At 41.4% G+C, this 18,184-nt stretch overlaps 1 protein-coding gene and 1 long non-coding RNA gene across 2 annotated transcripts in view; one reads left to right on the forward strand and one right to left on the reverse strand.

Moving 5' to 3' along the window:
* LOC146437263 (uncharacterized) overlaps nt 1-18,184 on the reverse strand; it is an 89,981-nt gene that overhangs the window by 50,955 nt on the left and 20,842 nt on the right. The window lies entirely within an intron of this gene.
* LOC146437265 (homeobox protein CDX-1-like) lies at nt 615-14,523 on the forward strand. Its single transcript, XM_085060860.1, has 3 exons — nt 615-1,062; nt 10,899-11,044; nt 14,269-14,523. Exons 1-3 carry the CDS (start codon nt 615-617, stop codon nt 14,521-14,523), a joined length of 849 nt encoding a protein of 282 aa, XP_084916986.1.

Consider the following 18,184-nt stretch of genomic DNA (forward strand, 5'->3'; position numbering starts at 1 on the left):
GTGCTTGTGTGAGGAGCTCTGTAAGTGCTGCAGTTAAATACTGAACTGGTCCTTTGGTTTTAGTTTAAAAAAATCATAGAGCACATTGGAGCAGAACTACTACTGGACTAGAGACACCAGGCTTTGAGTAACTAACCGAGTGCCTGAAGTGAGATTCTGACATGCACTGCTCAAGAAAAATACAACTTCTACTGCCTGAACAGTTATGGTTAACTACGTACTCAGCTCTGCTTGAAGACCACGAGATTTCAAACCACATTCTCAAAGTAAAGAACGGGGCTGGCAATACATAAGGATCTGTGAGAAAGGAAGCACTGGAACTAGCAGCAAGGTGGGGTTGCCTGCTTGGGCAGCCCTTCATTTGAATGCAAATGTAATTTTGGGGCAGGCAGTTATCTGTGACATCAGGCAGGACCTTAGTAAACTGTTACCACCAGCACCTGGTAAAACCATTGTTAATCATGTGTAGTAAAGGGACATCAGGGCTAGCGTGAGTCATTTATAGAGCCAGGCCGGGCTAGAAAAGAGAGAAAGAAAGAGGAGGGGAAGGGAGATCAAACAACCCCTGCGAGGAGCAGGATGTCCCGGCAGGACAAAGCCGGGCTGTGAGCATCATGTACGTGAGCTATCTGTTGGATAAAGACACCAGCATGTATCCGGGATCCGCCAGGTGCACCAGCAACAACCTGCCCGTGCAAAACTTCGTGTCTGCTCCAGCCTACTCCGACTACATGGGATACCACCCGGTGCCAGCCCTGGACAGCCACGGGCAGCCGGCGCCAGCCTGGGGCTCCCACTATGGCCCGCAGCGGGAGGAGTGGAGCGCCTACGGCCCAGGCCCTTCCAGCGCCGCCGCTGCTGCCCACATCAATGGCTCGTCCCCTGGCCAGGGCTCCTACAGCTCTGCTGATTACAGCTCCCTGCACCCTGCTGCTGCTGCTGCTGCTGCTGCTGCGGGGTTACCTCCTGTCGATACCATTAATGCCCAGCAAATCTCTCCCAACAGCCAAAGGCACAGCTCTTATGAGTGGATGAGGAAAACGGTGCAATCCACGTCCACAGGTAGGAGGGAGTGGAGGTTTTATGCTGAGAAGAGGTTTTGTGTCCTTGTGGGTGTTTTGCCAGGTTTCCTGGTCAGAGAGAGGGAAGGATTCAGATTAATAAAGAAAGATCCTGATTGCTCTGAAGGATTCTCTTGCTAGCAGTTAAATATTGGTTCGATCATTGTATGCTGGGTTTGATCAGTTGACTATTTCTTATGTTTCTTGCTTTTATTTCTTACATTTCCCTTTATTCCTGTGGGAAATTAAAAGCAAGGTCCTTTTCACTTCAGATATGTTTAAAAAGTTTGTGATATCCAATAGTTGCTTTTAATAGGAGTCCCATAGCTTGGGATGAAGCAGAAAGGAATCATGATGAAAGTATTGTATTCACCAGCACCTCTACTTTGCTTACTTTCCTCAAGTTTTGGAGTACATAGGAAAAATTCAAGTGAAATATGCACAGCAGGGGGTTGGCAGGGAGGCTTTATACAGAACCAGCCCCTCCAAACCTCAGAACACTGAAATGAGATCTGCAAGATCAATCAATTAGTCAATGCTTTAAAAACAGGGATGATAAGGACAGGCTTGCTTCACTTTGTAGTAGTAGCTCTTGGAATATGCAGGAATACAAAGATCCATGGTAACACAGCCCGTTAATACAGCCACAGATCAGGCTCTGCTGCATGAGAGTCAAGGAGTACAAAACAATTCTTCAATTGTATTTAACCAGTAAATGTAAGCCATGGAGCATGTGGGAAAGGTTATGTTTGATTGGGATGAGGAACAAGAGAAAAAAAAATATAAACACTGAGCATCCCTAAACCAAAAATCTGTATCCTGTATGATGTGGAAAAAAAGTGAAACTATTTCAAGGGGGAGGAGGAAAAGGAAAAGAGGGAAAACTGCCTAAAAAGGACAGAAGCATAATCTGCTGTATGAAAGTGTCTGATCCTCTGAGGTGCTGAGCAGCTTTGACATGCACTGAGATCAGTAGAAATTAGGGATGCTCAATTCCTCCCCTAAAGAGATGCTCCCAGTATTTCAGTGTTGCATCCCAGGAAGGTTCCTTCCCTTTCCCTCCCTCCCACCCCAGCTCTGTTCCACACATGCCTGTAAATAAAAGTCTTCAAAGCAAGGACTGAATCAATCTCTGGTGGAAAAACAATTACTTAAAACAGACACTAGAGAATGAAAGCAACTGCATAGGAAAGTTGTTTGTATTAAATAATGCAGCTAATCTGTATGGGCAGAGTCATCCTCACTCCTGCGGAACACAACTTTAATTCATGAAGAGTCCACAGAATTCAACAGAACAATCAGAATAGGCTATTGCTCTGTGTGAATAAGAATTTTGGGGGGGGGAATTTGTATTTTTAAAATCATATTTGCTCTTCATTGAATATTATCAAAGAAAAAACAAAAGAGGGCCTGTTTTGAAAAAAACTTGCAGCTTACATTTGAGGAGTCCTTACAAGGGCAACAAAATTGCTCACCAGCTGTGTGATTTACAGATGGCAGAAGCCTTGCTCGAAAAAAAAAACACTGCTCCTCATCCCTTCCTTACCTGCTTTGTGCTCCTGTGGATTCCAATCACAGCCTCTGAGAGGGAGGCCTGATTTGTTGTGTCTGTGCTGTCCTTTGATAGTGGGGACACTGTGCTATATCAACCTAGCACACACACACATGTGTATATGTATATATACACACACACACACATATATATACATATATAGACATCCATATTATAAAATACCAGATTCTAATTGCTGCTTAAGAAGCACTTAGAGATTTCTAACATTCCAAATGTCAAGCCTGCAAGGGTCAGAGCATTCACAGGAGGAGCTGGGAGTGTCTCCTGTCTGGAATGGTCTAACAAGATATTGAGCATATCTGTGTCCAGGAGAACTGGAGAAATCAGCATGCCATAGAACATAGCCTCCCAAATGTCCATGGGCCAGTGGAAGGCTACATTTAAAAGCTACTGAGTCCTGCTTTAGGGGAAAATCCAGATAAGGAATTCTTCTGCTGCTTCTTTCCATTCTATATGTATTAGTTTTTCTGCTAGGCCAGGAAGGCTCAGTGCCAATAGTGCTTCATTGGAATTGGTTCTTTTTCATTCCTTCACTCTTTTCCCTCTGTCTTTTTCTGTTTAAAAGCAAGGCCACTACTGTTCTTCACAGTTTTCCAAAAAACAAAAGAACTTAAAAACATTTTCCCTCGCAGCAGTGTCAGCTCTAGGTAAGCACCTGAGTGAGTTTGGTTCTGTGCATGCAAATGTTGCAGTGATCTCAGGTGTGTGACCAGGCTAAGTGCAAATGCTGCTTGCTGGATCATCATCAAACCCCTCAGCATTTCCTTAGATGGAATTTAATTCTTTTACACCCTTAAAGCTGTGTGTGTTCACTGAGCATTATCCTTCTGTCTCTTTACACATTTACCCTTGGGAATTTCAGTAAAGCTTTGGTGTAGGCAAGAATGAAGGAATCACACCTATTATTTATTAGCTTTCCTTACTCCCTGTGAAATAGATACAAACCACTGTTCTGAAAGATGGCAAAAATGAGGCTCAGACTTACCTGAGGTGATCACAACAGAAATAATTTGGACAAATTAATTTTGTTATTTATTCATTACATGCCAAAATGCACTAATTATAATAATAATAATATTACACTATGAAAACAATAATTATTTAAGCAAGTGATTTTTGCAAGACATATTCAGAAGTGTGCACAAAATGTTCCTGTAATCTTATCCCTTTAAGACTGGGAGAGATTCTTGCCAAAAATTTACTCACTTTGAGTAGTCAGGCTTGGAGCAGCTACAGAAACAAGGCCCTGAACCCGTGGCATTTCCACCTCCAGAGATTTCATGGTTATCTTCTCTTCCTGGTGCTTTGTGGCCTCATGTCCTGACTGATGACAAACAAAACACTTTATTGCAAGTCCTACCACTGCCTCATGCCCTACAGGTCTTTTCTACTCTGTTATCTATACAAGTAACCTGCAACAAAGGAAGAAATTATTTCAAGTCTTACTCTGTAACTTTAAAACCAACATCAATATACAACTGTGTGTTCAACTGGTGTAAAGTGAGATTTATGAGGTTATGCTACCTGAAACCTCTGTTAGATGCCAGTACTTAATGTAAGATTATCATGCTAGTTTAATGCTAATAGAATGCCTTTCCTGCAGAAAAGATCTACTGAGGTCTTCATGCATTTTTCCCTCTGTGACTGAAGGATGGCTGAGTGTCTGCAGGGATTGGGATTTGATCCTCTGGCAGAGCACGTAGGATTCAGTGCCCTGTCTGCACTCCACTGAGTGCTGAGGATAAAGGAAAAAAACAATGTGTTTTGTCTCAGAACACTTGAAGGAGGAAGCACTGAGTAATCAGTATTTTCAAGCACAAACACTGAGAGAAAAGACTCTTCCCTAACCCTTACACTGCTCCTGTCTCCTCAGCTTCCCCTTGGAGAGGGTGAGCACAGCCAAGACAAGGAGCAATTGTAACACAGAACAAAACAAAGCCACAACTAGAAATGTGAGGTGTTCATTCCACACACACACAAGACATATTTACAGGCAAATTCTTTGATGGAAAGTAGAATAAAACCACCTTAGAAGAAGCTACAAATCTCGTCCTGTTGATTTCAGGATTTTTATGGAGCTGTGTCATCACTCACACAGGAGTAGACTTGACTTTATGGCTGTGTGAGAAAACAACACACACCTGTGGTAAAAGTGTGCCCAAAACACTGAGTTTGAGCAGTGAACTCCCAGAAGAAACTGCCCACAAAGCTGAAAGTGCACCTTAGGATCGGCACTTAGGTTACCATAAAACAGGGTGGGGACAAGTTTTGAAACTGAAAATTTTGAAATCGGTACACCAATTGTGAGCAGAGACTTTTCCTGTAGATGACAACTCTCCTATCATTTTTCCTCAATTAAAATTTACTCTGCAGACATAAGGACACTTTTTCTGCTCCTGCTGACAGGTACTGAGAGCATCATGACTAAATGCACTGTAAATGTATCACATTTAGTCTTTGAAGGAAGAAGTTTATTTCCTCAAATCTTAGGAAGAGTAACATGCCTTGCTAGAAGTCACTCCTGAAAAATGGTGAATGCCTAAAGAACATATAACACTTGGGAAAAGTCTCAGTTAATAACTTTTCTTTTAGTCTATACAGTCATTGGCAATGGGATTTCCCCTGATTTGCCTCTCAGAAATCCACCTGTATTTTCTGCAGGTTGGGTCCTTCTGTCTTTCCAGTCATTGCTTAAAGAGAATCAAAATTACTCTTCTTTGGATTCAATTCCTTCTGCATGATGAAGATGAATAGAAAAGTTTACACTAGCAAAGAGAAAGAGAAAATTTGGCCAATGAGCTTTATTTCAGAATAGCAGAACACATTCAAAATTGAAAGCAGAAGGGAAAATCTGAGTCTGTTGAAAGGTTCCAATTCTGTGATCCTATCCTGTTTTTTTCAGCATGAACAATCTGAGCATGTATAAAAGAACAAATGAGCAAGATACATCAGAAAATATAAACACAGAATTTCACTATGTTTCATGAACCTTTATGCATCTAACTTTGCAATAATGCACAGGACCAGGACACTACTCATGACACAAAGGCTTCTGGCAGGAATATTATTCAGGATTTGGATCTGTGTCACATTTTCTAATACAGTGGCAGTGTGTGGTGGTTTTGGGGTTTTTTTTAATATAACTTTACACAACATCATGTACAGCACAAAGTCTGTCTCCAAAATGTATTTAAAATTACTTTTGCTTCACAACTTCAATTAAGTCAGTGTAATTACTGACTCAAGTCAGGGGAAATTTGCCCCTTACTTTTCCTACACTTTTCAAGTACATAAGTAGTACATAGATAGTCCTAAACAAAACTCTGGGGCCTGATCTCTGTCAGTCCACCTTAATAAACTCAAAAATTAACATTAATTTCTTACTAGTAAAGCAACAGAGAGATGCAGGTTGGAATTGAGCATCTCCTCGGGCCAGAAGCTGCTTCCTGTTTCTGTGATGATTTAAGGTAACATCCAGTCACCAAGAACAGACATAACTTCCTCTGAAACAACGCTAAACCCTGGAATTCAGGTTGCAATGCTTTGTCAGTAATCCCACAGCAATCCCACACTACCCTACCCTAGGACATCTTCAGGCACCTTCTGGATTTTATGAAACATGCTGAAGAATATTCACTGCCTGAAGAATATTCCTGAAAAGTTAAGAGAGGAGGCTCTGAAAGAGGACCCAGGGCTGGTTCTAATGCTAATTTATTTTGCTTTGTAAACTAGTTGTGAGGTCCGATGGTGGGTTTGGTTTTTTTTTCCTTTCCTGGCCTACATTGTCTGAGGTTTTGAGGCCTATCTGTCATATTGAGGCAACAGACCCTTTTAACACTTCACTTTGCTTTGATATGCAGTCTTGTCTCTTCCTTCTCCCTCTTTTCTTCAGGAGTTATATTGCCGGAAAGGGTGATGATTTTCACAGCAAATAAAGAGGCCTTCTCCCAGCTTTATTGTCCTCAGAAGAAATGCTCTGTGAATTTTATGACCAATGGGAAAGCTGTGCCCTTCCCCCAGCTCAAAACTTGGCCAGTCACAAAAATTGCCAGAGTGGGTGTGATGGAACAGCATTGTTAAACTACATCCCATGAAAAGATTTCTAACTCTGAAATGTCTCATTTCTTGCTGGTCCAAAGGCACTCCTCAGTAGTCACTATTGCAAAAGAGGGTTTTGACAAAACTCCCTCTTCTTCAATTGCTCATTAAACCCAGGAAATCCACTCCCCCCAGCACAAAGGCAGGCAGACTGCAAAGGTAGCTGCTTCAAAGCCCTTTTGTTTCATTTCTCTTCCACCCAAGCACTAATAACCTCTCCAACCACAATTCCATAGTATAACTGTCCATGCCAGAACATATTTCCTATGGAACTGACGCTGTATTGCTGATTATAATTGTAATCTGTCACTAACAAAAGATGAATTAAGATGGTACAAAGTCAAATGTTGGCTGTTTCACTCACCTAAGTGAGGAAAATATGCAGGATTGCACTAAAGCATTGGATTAGTACATTCACTTTTAACATTGCATCATTTAATTCTGCCATTATCTCCTGAGAAGTGAAGAACATCCTCCTGCTGTCTATGGGGTGCATCCATTAGTCCCACCTCAAATTTTACTCAGGTAATATTTCTCCTTGCAATAAAATGCATCCCTGGAATTAAAACCAGTAGAAGGTCTGCAGAATGCAGTGGAGTGGATCTACCCTGTCTAACAGATGGAATTTAGAGGCTGAAGTCCCAAACTGTTTGGGGATAGTTGCTGTTGCTGCTGTTTGTTAACTTTGGCAAATAAAAGTGTACTTTGCCTTTGAAAGGAAATGCCATGTGCAGACTAATTCCAGCCCAGCATCCAACAAAGGCAGGAGGAAGACTCTCACTGACATCAAGGAGAGTAAAGGCCTAACAAACTAAAATTTAGTTCTGCCAGAGCTAAGAGTATCCTCTTGGAAGACTCTGGCAGATCTCAGCTCCCACTGTCTCTTGTCTCTCACAGACAGTATAACTCTACAAAGAAAAAAATCAAATTATTTAAAACAAGATTTCTGTGACAAATCAGAGAATTCTTCTCAGAGCATTTCTCATAATTTCCTTACTTTTGCTTTTCTACTTTTTAAATTATTTTCTTAACTTACTTTAAAGAAAGAAATTAGATGTCAAAGCTACCAATCTTCCTTCAAAAAGAAACCAGATATTATAATTTCTACTCAAAACAAACTGAGAGCTACTCAGGCAGAAATAAAGGATCTTATGGGAGAAAGTTCTATTTTCCCTGTACATTTAATTTCTTCTTCAGTTTACAAAAGAAAGAAAAAGCCAAAACACAACCCTCTCCTACTCAGGTAATAAGGGTTTAATCACTTAAAACCAGAAACAGGAAGGTTTTTCTTGAAGTTTACCACCTTGTTTTGGCAATAGAGGAACATTTGATATTTGTCTGTGCCTTCTGAATGAGAACAGAGGTAAAGATAAGATCACCTTGTTGCTCTTTTGTGTACTCCATCTTAACAACACAAAGGACACTAAAGAAACATGTTAAACATTTTGTCCCATAGAATGACCCCAAATTCTCATTTGAAGAGGAAAAAAAAAACCTTAACCAAACCAACAGTTAGAGAGATCAAAAGTCAAAAAATATCAAGTGAGGCACTAAGGCACCACAGGTGACCATATGTTAAACAAACAATTTACACATCCAGTGAAGGAAAACAAATGTCTTGGTATTTATGTGGACTGAACTGAATCACTGCTCTTCCTTAGAGACTCTAAAATTCTTACCTTAATGTTGAAAAATTAGCAGCACTTTTCACTTGATTATCAGGGTAAACGTCACTGGGCTAGTTCTGCTTTCACTGCAGTTTGGCAGTGGTAGAAATGACACTGAAATGAGAATCTTCTGTCCTTCCCCAGCCAAACAGCACCTTCACAGGCAAGTAAGAGATTAGAGGAAAGTAGTTTGGCTGCATGGATTGAGCAGAACAACCCCATAATTAATTTCTGTGGATTGAAATATTCCAGGTAATGGGGCTGATGGCCTTAAGAAGAGCTGGGAAATGCCCATAGCATTGTAAAGATGCTGTTGATGCTCTCACAGGGTTGAACACCATGGAAGCTGAAAGACCAAATTCCGATGCAGACTTAGTTCTACAAGTCTGGGGAGAGCCCTAGAGAACCCCTGTTCTGTAGGGTGAACCAGAACCATCCCCACCCAGGCTGAAACAGGATTTATTTACAGCACTGCACTGCCCAGGACTTCCAGTGCTCACCAACTCTGGATCTGGAATCTGTACAAACAGTACAGAGAGGAGTAGAGCCTAAAAAAACTTCTGATGTGAGCAGTGGGTTGGTGAGCCAAAAATTCTTAGAAGTAGCAAAATACTGACTGTCAAATGCTATGAGAGATAAAAGTGCTCTGGTTCTGAGGCCATGACCCTGTACAGTGTGCATGGCAAGTGGAAGGCAGTGCTGACTTTAAATATATTCCATAAAAAACAAAGGGACATTGTGTCTCCATCCACAGATGGGGAAGAAACATTAGCCAAACTCATTAATAAAGTGCAACAAGATTCTGCTATAGTTCTGCACCCTGAATTCTGATCTTTGGGTGCTACTGAAATTTCAAGCAGAGTGGGAAGGAGGGGCTGGGGAGGAATCAGGCCTTTGGCACCACTGAGAGATGACTCCTCCAGCTCCTCTCTCCAGCCAGGGGAAGGTTGGTGGCTCTGGTGCTCTGTGCCATCAGGATCTACTCAGACACTGAAATTTTACCAACTCCACGCCTGAAAGTCTATTTCATCCCATTCAAAATTAACTGCTCTTATTAGAGAGTAATTATTAGGAACTTGTGTGACCTGGGTTTTGAGGAGTTACAATCCCCACAGCCTTGTCAGAAAAAGCTCTGTAAGCAAACACAAGCTGCTGTGTGAAGCCACATGACACCTGCAGCAATAACAGAGAGGTATAACAAACACCTTGAGCTCTGTGCAGCACCTGGGAGAACCTGAACCTGAGGGGCTGTTCTGCTGCAGTGACCACTGGGGACACAGATTCACAACCTCCAGCACCACACAGCAAAAAAATACTGACTGAAAATAAATACATTGAAAATACATTGCCTGTCCCTGACAGTTCACAGCCTAAATATGCCTATGAGAGGAAATATAAATACAGACAGATATAAATGCAGACATAATACAAGAAGCATAAAAAATGGAAGGATTGTGGTCAGCAAAGATGGTTTAGCAAAAAGGTTTAACACTACAATGATCCAAACTGTCAAAATTGTGGGAAGACCTCAGGCTTTGGCTTTAAGCAGGTGTTGATATCCAATATATTGATTGCCTAATATGAGCATAAACCACAGAGGAAATGTGGGTGAGAAGGGAACCAGCAACAGCCTTTCCCATTCTCAGTTCTCCTTCACTGCAGCTGTCCTCAGAAATGACCCCACATGGAATCTATAAAATTTCAGCTCCTTGCATTTGTGTTCCCTGGCTCCTGTCATCTGGCATTGCCTTTTAATGCCCTGCCTGCTGCTGAGCCATGTCTGCTCCACTCAGCTGCACCCACAGCTGAAGAGAGGCAGCAGTGCTGCTCCCAAAAGAGCAGATGCTGCAGTTCCCTGCCCATTGTGAACTATTATTGCTTGCTTTTTCTCTTTTTTATGAACCGTCATCTGAAAATCTCTGTTACTTGTTCCCTGTGCTGTTATCAGGTTGTGGGCAGATTGTGCCAGACTTGATGGGGAAACACAACCTCCAAATTGCAGTGACAATCACAACATTGGAGGAATTTTACTAGCAACAAGAAGTGAGGAACTTTGGAAGCTCTCAGTATTTTCTGTGCAGTGAAATGTCGTTCACAACCTCTCTCTCAGGCAGGTAGCAGTGTGTCAGCTGTAGGGACAGAGAGACAAGCCATTTACACCAGGCAGGAAGCTTGCAGCAGAGCTGGGAACACAACCCAGGTTTCCTGGCTCCTTATTCTTACCAGGAATGCCTTCCCTTTCCCAAATGATAACACAGAGGTGATAAGGAATACGAGAAGCAGTTTATGATCTATTTACTAAGGAGCAAAGCTAATATCTGATGGTATGAACCTCTGGTGTTGTAAATCAAGACCAAGTCAAGGGAGTTACTCTGGGTAAGTGCATAGAGGATCAGGCCTAAAATCCCCACAGATATTTTCAAATGTAAAGCCAGATATTTTGTGTTACTAAAGTGAAAAACTTCTAGCTTGAAGCAATGTGTTCTTCTTTCAAAACAGGTAAAACAAGAACAAGAGAGAAGTACCGAGTGGTTTACACAGATCATCAGAGATTAGAATTAGAGAAGGAATTTCATTACAACAGATACATTACAATCAGGAGGAAGTCTGAACTTGCTGCAAACCTAAGACTTTCCGAGAGACAGGTAGAGTATGGATCACCCATCCAGGCTTTCCTTTGAATTTATGATTGCTGATGAGGAGATAACTGTGTGGTTAAGAACACAGAAATGTCAATGCCTCGAGTAACCAAACCATGGACTGAGTTCCCTTTGCAATAAAACACAAACCAGAGCTGTGCAATAACCAAGGAAATGCAAACACCAACTTTTTCCCATTCTGAGAAACACAAGTTAAACAACATCAACAAAATGCTGCCCAGGTTTCTCTCTGGGCAGCAGTAGCAGGGAGAAATGTTTGCTAACTTTCTGAAGCAGAAGTCCTGGTTCTGCTGAAGTCAATGGGAATTCCACAACCAAATCCAACAAGGTCAGTCTCAGTGGAGAGGGAAGTGATGAGCTCAAGTATGTTCGGGACACTTGAAGGGTTTTGCTTCCTTGGCTGCCTTGGACCTTTCGTTAAAGATTTCCTACATACGTGCTACTCCTCTCTCCTGCCCCATTTCCTCCCCTCCAAATTCCTCTTCTGTTCCCAGAAGATCAATCAAAGCACAATCCATAATTAGGCCTGATTCACTATTGTTTTATGGGCTCTACTGAGCAGGAATAGTCCCAAACCCCCCAGCTGTAGCACTGTCCATCCAACTTGACTCTGTCTCACACAGACACGCTGAGCTTACAGAAATGGAGAAGCAAACACCCATTTTGCAAATATTTCTCAATCTGCTGTTTAATGCCAGTATTTAATTATTGAAAATTTAAATTATTTCAGCCAGATATAAAAACACACCATGTGTCTTTTTGCTGGCTGTTAAATATTAATTATTTAATTACTGAACTTGATTATGCTGAATTTAAAAAATATTACTCTGCTTCTGTAAACAACCAGTGATATTTACTTGAAACTTCCTAGTTCAGTGACAATTCCTGATTAATGTTTTTGTTTGTATACTTGAAGAGGTGAAACAAAAGTATGTGATCTATTTCTTTGTCATATATTGGTGAAACATGGCAACAGCTTTTGCAATAATTGTTCTTCTTTATCATCAATGTATCAAGAACAAAATGAATTCCAGTTCATACAACCTACATCTCTGAAGTATTTTTTTAAAAATGTAAGATTAAGTAAAAAACACCTGATAGACTCCTAGCACCACCCTTTAGTACAAATCAAACAACTCCATCATATGAACATGATCGAACACACACTGTCTTATCCCAAGTTCCTCTGCACTCCACCTAAAACCTGAAATTATTTTCTGGAAAAGCTTTTTTCCTGCCTCTGCCAAAATCCTAAATTCCCTGGAAAGAGTATCTCAGAAGGACAAGGAACAATCATTTAAACAAGGAAGGAAATATACAATATCTAATTAAGAAAAAAAAAGGCAAAACGAAGTACCGTTAACATAGGAAGGACACAGAAAAAAGGAGATGAGGAGGATGAGAAAGAAGAGAGAAAATCAAACTTCAGGGGTGGAGATGTTTCCATGGAAAAAGGACTAGAAAGGAGGAAGGGCAACAGATGAAGAACAAGTCAGAGAGATGCTTTCAGTGTGACACTACAGATCTGTTCTGACTTGGACGTGTTTGGTAATTGGCACACAACCCTCAAGTGCCTACTGATTTCTCTCTGGATCTTTGCTGCAGATTTGCTTCCCTAGTTTAACAACAAACCAGAACAAAAACCTCAATTCACAGGCAGGTAAGAACACTGAAGCCAGTGTTCTGAAGCCAGAGGGTAGTTCTGGAATGTTGGTTTAGTTTTTAGACTGTTTCATATTTTCATATATTTTGGCAAATGTACAAGAGAAACTGGATTATCTCTGCGCAATCAGAATGCAAGAGATCTGAGAGGACTTGAGACTAGTTTAATGGAACATAATCTGGTACTGAAATGATATTCCAGAACTAGGGAACAAAAGGAACAGCCAAACATCTCAGATGGCAGCCTGGGACTTAAGAGACCTGGTTCAAATTTACACAGGCTTTGCATGCATTTGAATCCTTCAGCTGTAAAATGGAATAATGATGCCTCAAGGAGAAGCACACTGAGACTGTCATAGTCCTTAAGATGCTTTGTTGGAATTCAACAGTGGTTTTCTTTTAAAACACAACCTGATAGCCACAGGTGTTATCACCTGTCACTGTTTCACCTCCTTTTGAATCATTATTCTTTTTCCCTTCCTAGTTTCTAGCAAAAAAATAACTGAACAGATCAGTATTTCTCAGCAAAATATTGATTTTTTTCTTTGGGTTATAGAAAATGGTGACAGAAGTGTTTCCTTTGCTGTCTGAAGAAGAAAACACAACAAACCTGAATGAGGTAGCTTGACTTACTACACTGACTAGACATGATCCAGAGCCACTGCCAAGGATAAATAGCTGGAGTGCACAGCTTTAAATCCAACACTGGGGATTCACATCCAAAGCCAGTTCAGTTACCACAGAACATTTCACACCTCAACAATTTCTGCTGTATTTTCAACTGACCATTACTCACTTTCCACCTCACAAGTGACCATCCTCACTTGTTCCACCCCAATCAAGCTCCATCTTCAGCAGGTCCTTCATTCCTTCCTGAAGGTGACAATGTGCCTGTGACAGAGCAGGGACACTGTGGGAGGCAGTGGATTGTGTGGGAAGCAGCAAATTCTGGCTCCATCTATGCATGCAGTAGTCACTCAGCTCTTCAGGCACTGCTAATACAATACTTTGAATTAATGTTGTGTATCACTGCTGAAATTCTGCTCAGAAGTGAGTTTCCACTGGCTTCCACAGTGGAGCTCACCAATTAATGTGCAGCATCCAATCAGGAAAGCTTTTGTGCCTCAGTTTATAGGCCAGCAGCAGATTTTGGCTTGCCCTGACTAGGGCATATAGTTTTCAATGTAACAATACTCTTGCGTAATGTTGGCCATCATTATGACACACGACATTCTGTTCTGTTAGATTTCCTTTCAAAAGATGAGATAAATGAAAGCTCATTCCATAAAGAAATAACTCTGAACAAGTATCAGAAATCCGTTTTTATCAAGCTATTAAGAAATATTTTATTACCAGAGAGGAAAGATTACCTGTATGAAAATCAAGCAAGATTTTCAATCAAACAGCTCTGTTGTCTCAGTTTGCCACTGCCTTTCCCAGTGGTCCTCAAGCCACTGATTTTTCCTGGGATTCTGTGACTAAATACACAGAGGACCACACTGCACTCTATTAGCAACTGAAAACAATTTTCCTCTGCTCCTCTGCAGGTGAAAATCTGGTTCCAGAACCGCAGAGCCAAAGAAAGAAAACTAATGAAGAAGAAAATGACTCACTTTGACGGCAGCAATCTGGGCTCTCTGCAGAGTGACTCTGGCTCCGTGAGCCCCATGGCAGTTCCTGACCCACAGACTCATTCGGAAATGCCCAGCTCTTTATTCCCGGCGCCTCCTGCTCCCGCCGCGCTCCCCATGGGTGGCTTGCAGCACGGCGGGACCCTGCAGCAGGTGGTGGCCTCGCAGTGAGGCTGCTGGCAGCCGCGGTGGCACCGAGCCCTCGCACCGCCGGGACCGGAGCACTACAGGAGCCAGGGGTGTCCCCAGCGGGCCACAGCCTGGGGCACAGCAGCTTCACGGACAGCGACCCGAGAGCCCCTTGCCAGGTGCGCAGCGCAGCGCCCAAGGGCGATGGAACTGCCAGGAGCCCCTCGGGAAGGGGATGCCACAAGGCAAGGAGCCCTCCGGCCTGGGAGCGGCTGGGGAGGCACTGGGAAGGAGGGCCCAGGAGCAGACACGGCCACTTGTTCGCTGCAGACACACAAAAAAAGCACAAAACTTGCCCCAAGCAATCAATCCCAGGCTGCTGGGGATTACCAGCAGATACCCAAGTGTTTGTCCCTTGCCCCCAGGTAAAGAGAATATTCCTTCTCCTTTGATGTCCACACAGGTTCCACGTTCTGATCTCACTTGTGGATTTTACACGTGCATCTTGATCAATACAAACCTGGCTGATGTGTTTTGAGCCACTCGATGGAAAGCCTGGAGCAGGGTGGTTGCACTCAATACATGTTAAGGGCAAAGGTCAGGGATGAGCTTTTGGGATTTTTTTGGGTTTGACAGGTATGATTTCCAATGCTCCATACACTGGTATAAACAGGCACTCATCAATCTTGCTGTAAATGTTTAAAGCATTCTGGAATTGTGAATCTTGGCCCAAGTTCATTTTTGGACAGAGTAAATTCATGTCAGATTCATTCTGGATCCCAAAAGAAAGTGCAGAGGGGGGCAGAAATCCTTCTTAAAAGCGTAAGTATTTCAAAAAGTGACTGCATTTCATGAGACAGCAGAGCCCATGGATAAAGATGCAATAGTTGCATTCAACCAATTTTAAATCTGGTCCAGTTTTAAGAGTTATTGTGATACTAATAAAATTTGAGAAGGCAAATTAATAGAAGACAAAGCAAACAAAATACTTCACCTAAAATTAAGCTCTTGGCATTTTTCATGTGGGTCTCAATTCTTGAAGTGCCTTCCATACTAAGCAAACTTGGTAGGTAATCAGTACTTAAGAATAATCTGGATACTTTTTTCCTATTGTGACTCTAATATGTGCATAACTTTTGTCTGCAAAGGGAAAAATTTTAGAGCACATGAGTTGGGAATTTATACCCTCATTGTCCAAAGCAGTTTAGAAATTTAGGATGCCTATCCTCAGTAATGTCCATCAAGGTATCCCCTGAAATCCCTCTGTCACTGTTGCAAACAAGACTTAGGAGCATTAAGTCATTTAGGCACTACTTTCTTGGTTTTGTTCTTTAATTATAACAAATAGTACTATTAGAGTATCAAAGTGTTGGTAATGTGAAATTACTTTGTATATAAAGAATTAAAATAAATGACCTTTTTCATAACCATTTTGCAATGTGGTATGAGCTACTGTAGCAAGTGAACCTGCAGATTTTCATTATTAGTCTGTTTTTGAATTGCAATGTCAAATTTAGAAGAAGGGTGATGGTAAAAGAGCTTAGAAAAATTAGAGTATGGGAAGACCAGGGTGGCTCAGGGAGCTTTCACTATTTCTCAGTTTTATTTATCATTTTGTTTGCAAGAAGCACAGTGCTAAATAAAGGTGGAGTTTAACTTGAAATGTAGAAAATACACTGTAAAATTCCCACTCATTCCTGTCACAATGGCTCTCCATTTGCTGGCAACAGCACAGGTAACACAGGGCAGAGGAAGAAGCTGCAACTCAAAGTTCAGCAACAGAAAGTCTCCAACTGATTTCCACAAGGCAGGAAAAGAGGAACATGACAAAGAGCACGTGGGAACAAAAGGGATTTACCATCCGGGTCAATGAGCATTGCAACCAAACCAAAACCTTTCCCAAAAGAGAGAGCCATTGGATGTATCCAAAAGAGGAAGCCACTGGAAATACACAGCACAGCCATTGTGCTGACAGAGGGAAATGCTAGAGGTTTTATTCCCACAGACACATATATTTAGCTTAACAGACATTGGAAAAGCTTCAATGGGCAAAGCATCCTCCCATTGGCAAATTAAATGGAATTGTGCTTGCAGACTAGAGAAAAACCAATTGAAAAATCCAGATTTAGACTTTCAAAAGGTAAGAATATAGAGGGAAACTTTGTCTTTTGTACTGATATAGAATAAATTAAGACCTAGTTCTAGCTAAGTGATCAGAAGCCTGGCCCCAGGGTTCTGCAGAATCAAGTGCACAGCTACCTATTTTAATCTCATTTTCATGACACAGCTTAATTTTGCACGAACATTTCTAAAAGGATTGAAGTACTTCAAGGAAGAACCTTAAGAAATCTGTCTGAACACAACTTCTTTCTCTTTAAAATCATTTAAACATCATTCAAAGAGAGTGGGATCTGGCAGAACAACCTGGTTTATCTTGTTTACATGTAGAAGAGTTATTGAGGAAGATAAGTGACCACTTTGAAGATCTGCCTCATTTCTGCTCCAGTTTGCTGAAAGCATGCTGGCTATAGGTTGCTATGTGTTTCCAATCAGAAGTTGTTAAGTACACAAAATAAGGCTGGATTTTATTTGCAGAAGCACATGTTCAAAGGTTAAAATTTATTGCTCCAAAAGCAGTATCTATAAACCAGGGCAGTACCTAAGAGATTATTAACCTTCTAGTTATGCCAGTGGCTGTTTTAAGTAGTTCGATTTTTTTTTGGTAAGAATTCCCAGCAATCTCTCCAGTTAAGTATTTTCAATGGGCTCTAATCCTTTAAAGAGTTGCCCACCAAACCCCAAAGGAAGATATTTTTCTCTAAGAAGCTTGTGCAGTGCTGTTCACTTGCTGTACTCTGTCCAAATAAAAATAAGAGAGACAGAAAATTGCAGCCAAATCAACTGAAATTATTTGGGTCCTGCACTGTGGTTATGAAATACTGGTGCCATCCTGAGGATAATACTCACTTTCTTCCTGACTTTGGGTATATCAAATAACTCATCACTTTTATCACATCTGAAAACTCAGGCCACTGAAGCAGAGTACTGTGAAGATTGATTGGTTGTTAGGGAAGTGCCTTGAAGAAGAAAAGCATACCTTAGGCTACATCACAGCAATATCTAAGCCCTTAATCCTAATTGTGATTAAAAGAACTACCAAGGAATATCCAATTTGCAGAGGAATTCACTAACCTTTAAACCCCATTTTCCAGCAAGAATTGTGATCTAGATGGTACAAAAAAATCAAGCAGTAGAGCAAGCAGCACCTTCTACAAAACCTTCATGCAACTCAGCAAGAGATACAATTCAGAATGATATTTCTAAAACAAAATCTCCAATTATTGCTTAGAGTTTATGCAATCATTAAGGTACACAGGAGAGAGCATCAAGTATGTGCCAACCTCTGCCCAAGGAGCAGATTCAACAATATATTAATTGTGGGTGTCACCATACAAATGAAAAAGCAGGCTCCTGCTTTAGCTCCCTGACTGGGTTTGCTGGGGCAGTTCCAGGGGCACTGAAATGACACATCCCTGCAAGTGACTCACACAGCCACATTTCAGATGGCACTGGATGGGACTGGTTGGACACAACATTGTGCAAACTCACTAGGTGAAGAAATAGGCACAGATTTTATGATGAAAATGTTTGCCAGCTGTTTTCATACCCAAAGAGTACAAATGCTTTCTGCTCTCTAGAAAAA

This window comes from Lichenostomus cassidix, chromosome 4A (genome assembly GCF_008360975.1).
Source record: "Lichenostomus cassidix isolate B80296 chromosome 4A, HeHo_3.0, whole genome shotgun sequence".
In the NCBI taxonomy this organism is placed as follows: Eukaryota; Metazoa; Chordata; class Aves; order Passeriformes; family Meliphagidae; genus Lichenostomus; species Lichenostomus cassidix.

Bases quoted from the DNA above. Each gene is read 5' to 3' on its own strand.
- LOC146437265 (XM_085060860.1), top strand. From the start codon at position 615: ATGTACGTGAGCTATCTGTTGGATAAAGACACCAGCATGTATCCGGGA. The intron at 1,063-10,898 runs GTAGGAGGGAGT...CTTTCAAAACAG, and splicing joins GGTGCAATCCACGTCCACAG to GTAAAACAAGAACAAGAGAG. The intron at 11,045-14,268 runs GTAGAGTATGGA...GCTCCTCTGCAG, and splicing joins TAAGACTTTCCGAGAGACAG to GTGAAAATCTGGTTCCAGAA.